This window comes from Seriola dumerili, unplaced genomic scaffold, assembly GCF_002260705.1.
Source record: "Seriola dumerili isolate Sdu_G_001 unplaced genomic scaffold, Sdu_1.0 BDQW01000226.1, whole genome shotgun sequence".
NCBI lineage: Eukaryota > Metazoa > Chordata > Actinopteri > Carangiformes > Carangidae > Seriola > Seriola dumerili.
The window spans coordinates 785,380-796,529 of NW_019174481.1; the positions used below are offsets into that span (position 1 = coordinate 785,380).

General features: G+C 40.6%; 1 protein-coding gene across 1 annotated transcript; it reads right to left on the bottom strand.

Moving 5' to 3' along the window:
* Positions 1-1,359: 1,359 nt before the first annotated feature.
* On the bottom strand, positions 1,360-8,004 carry LOC111228895 (homeobox protein Mohawk-like). Its single transcript, XM_022755005.1, has 7 exons — positions 7,814-8,004; positions 7,290-7,449; positions 7,054-7,207; positions 6,543-6,881; positions 1,993-2,026; positions 1,579-1,699; positions 1,360-1,461 (listed from the first exon to the last, which is right to left on the bottom strand). Exons 1-7 carry the CDS (start codon positions 8,002-8,004, stop codon positions 1,360-1,362), a joined length of 1,101 nt encoding a protein of 366 aa, XP_022610726.1.
* Positions 8,005-11,150: the final 3,146 nt, after the last annotated feature.

Genomic DNA, 11,150 nt, shown 5'->3' on the forward strand with positions numbered 1-11,150 from the left:
AATGATGTTTGCTGTTTGAGGGGAAAAAGGGACAGAAATCGCATTTTCCAATGAGCCCCTTACCTTATTTTTATCCAAAAACAAACCGTAAAGACAACACTAAGTAGATATTAGGGCCTTGTGAGCAAGCGGTTGCCTGTTTACACATCCAGCAGCAACTTCAGCATTAATTTGTAGCTTTGTTTCTGCCAATCGGACAAATAAAAGTCCAAAATTAACTCTCATTATCTCTGTTTTTGGTCTCCACTAAGCTAACACCTGAGGAAAATATCCGTCTCTTTAGCTTCTAACTCTCCTCTATGTTCGCCAGCTAGTCCGCTAACTGACATTTAGACATTCAGAAGACGCAGAGCAACTTTAGCATTCAGTTGGAGTCCAATATTAACTGTCCTTTTAGCTTTGTTTGGTCTCCCCTGGCTAAGTCCTGAGGGAAATATCTAGCTGCAGCTAAGTGCTTCGTGTTCACCAACTTGTTGCTAACCTTGTCAGTCTGCCATTCGTCACCGGAAAGTTTACCTACAGGCTTTTAGGGCGTTTTCATTGAGAACAGTTACAGCTGCCTGTTGGAAAACTAAAACAAGATGAAAAACACTTGGTTCCCATCAAACATAGCCAATTGATCTATTATTACTATAAAAAATACTCATTATAGCTGCTTTGACTTTGAATCAAGAAATTGTAATAGGTTCACTGAGTTTTCAGCCTTGTCCATTGTGTTTCATTGATGTCTCCTGCTGATTTACTGATGTGTTTGAACAGATGTTAACTTATGTCCAACTATTACTGTGAATCCTCCTTCAGCTGCATCATTGCTCATCAGAGGAGCTTTGACCTCAGCTCTCTGCTTGAAAACTGTCTCCCTGCTCAGTTCAGTGTGCCACCCGTCAGCCCATATTACAAGCTTTTAAAAAGCAATTTGAAAAGATGCAATGAAACTGAGAGCCACAGTTGGAGCACACATGAAAACTACCACTAAATACAGTTCGGTAAAACATAACTGCAGCTTCAGCCGCTGCAAAGCAATGATTCAAAGCGAACGACTGGTCAAAAGATTTCACATTGGTTTTATTCAAATAGCTGCTGTCAAATTAAGCATAGGATGATAATCCAGTCTCATTGAAGTTAATATAACTTACTGCAACAGAGGGCAATAGGAGGACATTAGGAACATAGCAAACATTAGAAAAATTCAACTGTGTTAGGTTAGTGTTACTATCTTACAATGTAAAAATGATTGAAAATGTCAAAGTTTATTAGCAATACAAAATAACAAAGGCTGTACATATATCGCAAGGCACTTAAGCATCTGGTATTCCTGTATGGAACGATGTGCTTAGACCAGGCACTCATGTTGAAGGCCTACACACTGTTGGCCAGGGCCACTTTGACAGTCTGGACCTCAGCAATGTGAGAAGACTTCTGGATGATGCGGCTGGTGAGAGTGGGCCCTGCGGTGCAGCTCTGCCTCAGAGCAGAGGAGGGTCCCGTAACACACATCCTGTCTATGATAGTGGTTCGCGTTATGGAGAAGGGCTCTCGGGTGCAGCTCTGCCCTGTGGCAGCGATGGGCACCATAACGCCGCTCTGGTCCCCCATGTGGCTCTGCCCCTGGGCCAAATTGGTCAGAGCCACGGCAGCGTGGATCTCCCTCCAGCCTTGGTCGTCCCGTCTCTGCTGGCCTCGGTCCTGCTGCTGGTCCCTGTGAATGTAGAGAAACAGCTGTGTGAAGTGGAATATCATCTCACCTCTTGCCCGAATTAACCTGAAAAAAAAATCAGCTGAAAAGCAGTTACAGAAATCCAGAGCAGATATTGTCCATTTGCTTGGATATCTCCTCTTGTTATAAAGCCAGAATAATACAGATGAATTAGGGGCGGTGGTTCAATTTCAAGAACAACGGCCAAGTTAGATTATGGGTAGTGTTACTTTTCAAGTTGAAAAGTGCAGAAAGCTGATTTTAATGTGGATTGAGTGGTGAATAATTACACTTACCTGCCACATTTAGTTGACGTATAGTCCACTGTATCTGCAAAGGAAAAGAAAAACACACATAACAATGCCATGAATCAATTTATGGCTTGATAGCAGTGAAATTGCAAACAGAATATTTACAGGGCAATCAGTGTTTGGATTTGGCTAAATAACTGTATGTTAGTGATACACAATATTAATGTGTGAATGATTTTAATTGATTGATTTTAATTTGCAGCATATATGTGAGTATTTATGTATGTATCTATGGGAGGCTGTGCATATGCATGGGTTTCGTGTGTGTTTGTCCAACCCAAATGCAAGTGTGTGTGCATCTCTGAATATTAGTACATTTGAGTATACAGTTACCACTTCTCCTGTATGTCTCTCTGAGGTGCCAGAAAGGTTTGACTCAGTGGAGCGCACCAGTCTGCCTGAGTTCAGCTACTCTGGCCAAAACAAATGCAATGTGGTGTTTCTCTTGAGCTTTCGTGAAGGAAAAAAATCTGATATCTGCATTGTGTCTTGAGGACACACGCTCAGTTTTGAGGTCTTGAAAGATCTGCTAGCACCTGTAAAAGTTAGTCAGTGAGTGTGCCATTTCTTTTTCTTTTTCTCATTTTTGACAAAAAGCCTGAGCACAAAATTAATTAATACCAGCAGGAGATGTCTCATGAAAGAATAACTTAACCTGTTGCATCTGTGGAAGATGTTCAGAAAGGACAGTGTTTCTCACAACAACGTGAAATTAAATTCCAGTATCTCTGGCTCTTTCAGAAGCAGGAGCAGGATAAATAGGACTTTGGTGTAATATTATATTGCTTGCTCAATTTCTGTTTGTGGTCTGTGCATAAGTGTGCATTATATGTAGAGCATACAGTATTTTCCATTTCATTTTTGGAGCATTGCCTTTTTCTCTTTGGAGCAGATAGAAGCTGGTCAAAACCAATTTTTCTTCAGAGAGCAATAGACAGGGAAATTAGAGGCCCACTGTGAAACATAGTCTTTCAATGCTAACAGCCCAAAACATCCCGTCTCTGATTTCTTCAGCCAGCCTGGAGCCAAAAGCAACTACTTGATGATAGTAAATCATTTTGCTGTTTTATGCTTTTTTGCTACTGACTGTCCCTAAGCATTTCTCTCTTTAGCCATAACACACTTTGCCAAGTACTTCTGTACCTCTGTTGTATTTATTACAATGAAAAAGCACTGTTTTACCTCTGGTGAGTTTCAATTTTACAACAGGGATCAGTTACAAAAATTTTTTTTTACAAGGGGTGATGAAGTTGCTCACTGCTTTTTTGATATAACATTGTGCTGCAGTGGTGTAGGATACTGTAATTCCATGTTAGAGCTTACAGCTAACTTTTTTATTTGCAAATAAGGAACATTTTGAGAAACAAACTTATTGTTTGTACGGCAAATATGATGCTACAGGTTGAAGCAGGTTAGCTCAGGGGAAGCAAAAAAGACTGGAAATGGGAAACAGCTAGCGTGTGTCTGTCTGAAGGTCTCTGCCTAACAGCACCCCTGAATCTCACTAATCAAAATTTTAAGTTTAATTCCTACAAAAACTAAAGTGTAAAACCAACAAATTGTGGTTTTACAGTCATTTTACAGTCTTAACCCGCTGTAAAACTGCAACTTGCTGTTTTCATACTTTGGTTTTTGTACAGACTAAGCAAACAAGATATAACATATTAATTAGTGAGATTTAGAGGTGCCGGTAGATGGATATTTCTACCTTCAGACTAGCTGATTCCCCGCCAGTCTTTGTGTTACGCTAAGCTAATGGTCTCCTGGCTCCAGCTTAATACTAAATGGACAGAAAGAGGTATAAATCTTCTTGTTGAACTCTCAGCAAGAAAGTCATTAAGTTTGAATTTGTATGAAAAGTATTTTGTGTATATTGTGAGATTTAGCTTTCTATTACTACAATAAATCCTGTCTCATGTATCCAACTCACAATGAAATAATGTCTACATGAGCTGATTTAAGTGTCGGGTGTTCTCCCACAATATGAGTATAAATCCCCTCCTGCCCCAAAGTCAATGACTTTCAGTCATTCTCACAGGTGTGTCATTGAGATCCACACAGGAAAACAACTGAGCGCTCAAAAAAAATAATGTAACACCTTATTTCCTCAATGCGGATATCTATTCGTGAACAAGAGACTCCCCTCTCAGCATGCGTGTTTTCATTTGAAACAAAATGGGTGGAAAACGCAGTGAGGCATTTGTCCAGATATGTTTTCACCACTCTGTGTCCAATAAAACACGATTCTAGTCACATTTATGGCTCTCTAGCCTTTTTAATGGAAATACTGAACTTGATGTGAGTACCATATCGTATAGTGTAAACATACATCCCTGTACCATAAATAGTAAAATAACTAAATATATCAAAGTCGGAAGTCTGATGGAAAAGTATATGTTAAAGTGTCCTTGTAAGACACCGTGTCGTGGCGTCACTTGTTAGCCCATCACTGAGGTTTAGTGCCTTAGCTGTCTCGCGGGCGGAGTATAAACGTGTTTATGGTGTTAGTGCCTGTAATGAATCTGGCAGGTTGACTTTCCACTTCACCTCCACAGAGGAGCCGCACAGGGTTGCAAACACCTTTAACACGACCAGCAGGGATTAATTAAAAGTTTGCACAAACATTTCAACAGCGCTGAGCAAGATCACTCCAAAAGAAATATGATTTGAAGTTAAAGAGTAATGAAATGTTTGAGGGAATTGTTCAACATTTTGGGAAATACTGTATGCTTAGATCAGAAAAGTGATACAGCTCCTATAGCGAATATAAAGCTAACGCAGCAGACTGTTATATTAGCTCAGCACGAACATGGGAAAAACTGTAGAGGGAAACAACTAGCCTAGCTTGTCCAGAGTCTCTCTGTAAGACCGTTTTCACATTCCAGTTTTTGTATCAAGACATGGTTTAAAAACCAAGTTAAAAAGACAGTCACCACTTTGGTTTTCGTACAGATACAGATTAAAAACAGATAAAAAATGTAAAGTAGCGAGGTTTAGAGGTTCTGATAGGTGGATTTTATTTCCTTTGGACAAACCGATACAAGTTTCCCTTCGTTTTCAGGCTTTGTGCTAATAGGCTAACTGACTGCTGGTGCCAGCTTCATATTTAGCATACAGATACTTTCTCAAAGTGCCTCCCTTTAAAACGAATGAGAATTCTATTAACACTGTTAAATTCATATAAACACTAATTAAAATGTTTGTAAAATTATACAGTATTTGTTTAATAGTTTAAGAAAGGCGATATCCTTTATAAAGTATTGCATTTCACTGGTTCACCATTCCTGTAAATACACTACCCTGTTTAGATTAAAAATGACCCTCCATTTATTCAAGTTAACTGTTAGTGGGCCAATTTCACATTAAACGCGGATACAAATTAAGCCTTGTCACAGACTACAAAAATACCCATTAAATAACTTGCTTTAGACTGGGACTAGGCTTTATTGCCAGGACCCTAGTTAAAAAGGAACTTAAAGAATGCCTTGTTTAATTTCAGAGTGAAACCATGAGATTTGCTAAGGAACGGTTTCAAAAATCTTTTCACAACTCTTATAATGTAATGTGAGTTCAGATTGATTTTGAGTAGGAAAGTAACACTTGGGAGAAGCAGACCGCCAAAGAGAACATGAGTCAAGGAAACAAAGCTACACCCTCAAATCCTGACGGAGGAGCCAAATGGATGTTAGTGATCTCGCTCTGCGTTGTCTCACAGGTGAGTGGCAGCTCTGACACTCACTCTACGAGACGTCTTCAGTGCTTTAATGACAGGCCGCCCCATTTTCTACATTTTGGCTGAGGTTTCCACTTCTCACCCTGGGAAGAATAAAGTCTCAGACATTCTGTAATTGTCCTTGAGACTGGACTGGACATTTCCACCATGGCAAGAAGCTGAGGCGGAACAAATGGCACATTCTAGTATATGGAAATGATATTTGCGGTGTGCAGCGGCAGCCAGCACGAGCCCCATCCAATTTTAAAATGAGGGATTTCAGCGTCTGCATGAGTCTTTATTAGAAATGTTTGTAGAGGCTTTGGCTCCTGTACCTTCGCGGATTTGAGGGTTGTCAGTGTGCTGGGCTCCCTATAGGTCTGAGAGGGCACCCAGGTGTCAAACTCCATCCCAGTTTCGTTGTAACTTTATAATCTAATCTTGCTGAGCTTCTGACTTTGGGAGGAATGCCAGAGATTTATTAATGTCAGGGAGCTCTGAGGAGCCATGTGGAAGTTTCTGTTCATTCTCTTCTTATTTTACTGTACACCGTGGTGTGTTAAAAATGAACCGAGGGGAAGCAGGGTAGTTAAACTGTCATTTTACCTCAGATTCAACATAAATCTGCAATTAACAAGGAAGATGCTTTAATGATTTCTTTGGACAGGGGATACTATCATTTCTTTTCATCCTAATTTACCGTCTGTGTTGTTGCCATAACATGTTACATGAAGTGTTTAGATTGTTATGTTCTCCTACATATTGAGAGTGCACCATGTGTTAAACTGTTTCCCACTATAGAGTTAAAGGTGTGATCTCTCACCCATGTGGTAGACGAAGTTGGTCTCTGTTTCGTAGGACGATGCCGGAGAGACAACATCTCGATCACACTCGTTGGAGCTGAACGACTCAGAGTGACTCCTCCTCTTGCGGGACGACGTGACGCCTTCACCCTTTGCGGCCATCATGTGCCGCAGGGTGTCGTTCAGATACCGATTCAGTAAACTGCTCTTGTATTTGGATGGAGGTGACGTGCTGTCGTCACTGTTGGCAGAGTCAGCTACGGCAAGGACACCTCCCTGCTTCTCCAGCACGCTCTTGTGGGAAGATGACCTGCCAAAGTTTGACTGGCTGATAGGAGTCTGTAAGGGACAATCTTCGTCTGCATCGAAGGAAACAAAACAACTTATTTCAGATTTAAAGGATCCATATGAATATATAAGATGTTACAAACTATGATGAATACTCATTGGACCAAGTTTCAGATCCAAGTCTTGTCTAAGGAAATTACTTGAAGGACAATTCCATCTAAAAGAAGCAAAAGTGACCCTCACCATCAGAGTCGGTGTCATCGCTGCATACGCTCAACCTTTCAGCGTTTCCTTGGATGTATTTATTATAAAGTTTGATCCTCAGGGCCCAGCTCAGGTCCGGCTGTCTCACTGTGTTTTTCAGCCTCCTTCGGGCATTTGCAAACCAGTTGGAAACCTGCGCAGATGCACCTCGTTACAGGACGCTGGCTCACAAAATTCAACATCAACACATCCCTGAAGGCACAAGCTCGTCTCACCTGCACTAATGTCATGTGTGAGCCCAGCGCCAGCAGGACCTTCTCAGTCTTGGTGGGGTAAGGGTTGTCTCGGTGTTTGTACAGCCAATGTTTCAGGGGTCGGGCCATGTCCTGCAGCACCTGTCTCTTGTGGCGAACTTTGACCCCACCCAGACGAGACCTGAAGGAGTCAGGAATCACCTAATAGATTCACTAAATCCGCCCACAATCCCCTCTCTCTTTTTACACTATGACACTGATGCATCAAACAGCAGCAAGCTTGCTAACTCTTCTAATCAGAAACATTATGGTTACACAATATCATGCAATTGAATTATAAACCTTGCTCAACTATGTTAGTCAAGTCATAGTAAAAACAACATTTTAGCAACACATAATGGAAAGCTGGGAAATTATCTTTATCTTTATACTGCATTTTAATATATACATATAGCTGCTTTAAGATAACCTCAACACAAAATACAGTAGCCTATGACCACCTGTTTTTACTGTACAGGTAATAATACAGATAAATAGGGCCGTACCCATATCTCCTGTACTTGATAGTAGATCCGGTGTCAGTGGTGTCCTGGCATTGCAGCAGGTCTGTGTTCTGTCCGTCTGTTAAACTGGTCTGAGGTAAGTCTACACAGCTCAACCTGCTCCTCTCCTCTGCTCTCATGTCGTCCTCCAAATGAAGCAGAGTGTCAGACTTCATCACAGCAACTTTGTTCATTCTCAAACACGCAGAATTTCCCTCAATCAACAGGTGCATCAGTAGACCTCCACATGTAAAAAGAAGCCGTAGGTTCCCATCCTTGATACACTTGATGTAAAAGTAATTTAAAAAAAAAAAAAAAAAGAAAAAAGGAAGGTTAAAAGGTGTCCTTTGTGCTTCTTTCTGTGCCCACGGGGGCTGTGGCTGAGAAGAGAGATGATGACGGAGAATAATGTTTGAAAAGTCAGAGGATGTTGTCTGGTTTAGTTGAGCTGTGTGAGGAGAGTTCAAATAACCTGCTGCTTCGCCGCCCATTGGCTCTCCCGCCGTCCAATCACTTTGAGCTCTGTGAGGAAAAGCTTGCAGAGCAGCAGCAGCAGTGGTAGCACCTCACAGTATGAAAAATATTCCACATGTAAGAATATCAGAAAATGCGGTGATTAGATTTACAAGAGAGATTCTGTCTGGTGTGACTGCAGCCTGCGTTCACCAGTTCGACATGCTCTCATATTTCCTACATGAGGCATATGATTCTCGTGGAGCTTGTGGTTTTACCAAAAATCGTGTCAGCAGATAATAATACATGTTTTACCGGGGGATTCTGGAAATTTATGGGTGTAATTACACGGTTGCCAATAACCAGCAAAAACCACCAAACTGTGCCTCGTGTCATTCAGTGATTCCTGCTGAGTACAAATTGGCTCATTATGAAGAAAGTGGAAAATGAAACTGATCTTTGCCTATATAATCCTCAGCCAGTGTTGCATGTGTAACTCACAGGAGTGTGTTAGCATGTGCACTGGTGTGTCAGAATTGTGCATCTTTTACTCTGCGTGCAATGTGAGCCGTGGTAATCCAGCGATAACGCTCATATAACAGGGACTGTGAACAATTATGAAAACTAAGTCTGACAGACGCTCAGCATTGTCATTAGTGTAACTAGATGACAACATGTTGGCACTGAGCCTAGTGCTTGAAGACTCTATGGTTCAACTTCAGCAGCATGTTTTTCCTCTTGACATCAAAACACTCTTATGTAAGACTGTTTGCAAATACAGAAATGACTTTACCATGCACAATCATAACTTAATATTCTTTAAGCAAACGTTTGTGATAAAATGCGCTTTTCCTGCCCACACTTTAAACTTATGACGGTTGTGGCTACAATCCAGGCAGCACTTGTTCAATCATTAAACATATTAGAGGACTTCATAACTCTCCTCCCTGTTCATAATTCAGCAGTATCAGAGGGGAGGCTCAGTTTCAATGGTTTCCAAGCTGAAAAACACATGGACCAGAAGCATCCCCGTTAGGTGCAGTAAATTCCTCGCTCACATTCCTCAGCAGCGGTCGGAGAATGCTACATGCTATCATGCGCCATTTACTCCTGTCCCTCTGTGATGTGTTCACCGACTAGACTGTTGATATTAGCTGGGAACACACCTACACTGGGCAGCCAGGAGACCTTGAAAAAATGCAGTGGAAGGAGATATATCTGTTTTTGTTTGGATAGTTTGGCACTTGTGTGTGTGCGACTGCAGGTTCACAAACTCCAGACCTATCCGAAAGCCCAAACACATAGCAAAGTGTATTGGAGTGAAGAAACTGAAGAAGAAACTAAAGCCAAATTTAGACATTGCATTAATTGTAATTTGGTAATTCTAACTCAGCAGATTAATAATGAAGGATTATTAATAATGCTTTTCATGCTGTTGCTGCTCTGTGTGCCAAGACTTTTGCAACTTTTGCTGAACAGTGGCCACTACGGCCAAACGAGGTATTTACAGCATAATGCCCAAGATTGCTTTAAAGCTGCACTAATCAATATTTCCATATTAACAACAGATCAAATTACTATATGTAACATGTTACTCATATTGACAAACCCACAGAAAATTATCACTGTCACTCTTTCCTCAGATCTGTGAAGAGTTTTAGCTTCTTTCAGTTTATTGTTTTGGTTTAACAGCCTGCAATTGTAATGTTTTGGTTCAATAATAATTTCTACCGTAGCTAGGAGCTGTATTTAATGAAAAGAAAAAGAAATGATAAACCTAGAGTATACAACCTAACCAGCACCAAAGAAAAAGCAGGCAAAGTTAATGACTAGCTGGTGAACATATGTTAGCACTTAGCAACTAAAGAACCAGATATCTGCCTCAGGAGTTGGTGGAAAGCAAAACCAAAGTTAAAAGGAGAGAGAATACATTTGTCATGTGGTCAGCAACACGACTCCAAATGAATGCTGATGTCATCTGGACATAAAAATAAGCAAATGTTTGCTAACAGGCTCACTATAACAACTTTGTAAGTTAATATGTCAGAATTGCATTTACAGCTTGTTGTGCTGCAGTAAAAAAAAGAAAAAAGAAAAAGTGAAACATCTCCTGGTGAGTTTTAGTGTTTAGTTACATCTTATTATTGAAAAGTCATCTGTCATAATGTTAGTTAGCCATGAATGTGTTAAGTTTGCTAACATTAGCCACTTTGTTGCTACAGCCTTAATTGGTCTGATATGACCAGAAAGTCAAAGTCCCTGAATGTATTCAGCTGAGCAAAGGTGTATTTATTGTTTATGAATTCAATTTAATTTTGCAATAGGAAGATTGTGTCATTCTTTTTTTCAAAGTTGCATATCTTTGCCTTAATGTGTGAATATAGCCAAGGCAAATAGAAATCCGTAGACACTTTCAATTTAAAGTACTCTGTGATGAACTAAAGACCTTTTCCCCTTCTTTCTTTGCTGTAGGTTTGTGTAATTAACTCCCATATACTTTAAGCATGTGGTTTAGTGTGTTGGTTGTTTAAAAGTTATGAATATCTCATGCAAAGTTGAAGATATTGTTTACCATTTATTTTTTACATACTTTCAATGGACAGTGGCACGATTTAGCCAAATTATCCGAGACCAATTGACATCATACCTCTGTGCAATGTTTGAAGTGGGAGCTGCAGTGAACATAAAACGGTGAGTTTTCATTGGATCACTCGGGTGTCTTTAATGGCATCGTTATGATCTCACAGGGTGCCTGCAGATTCTCAGTGGTGTGATGAAATTATACTGCCACGCTTTGGCTGAGGTCGGGCTTCAGGCCTGGCAGAAGTGCGACTGTTGACCTGACAGACTGGTCTGGAGGTTTTGGTGACCAGGAAACATGCAGACA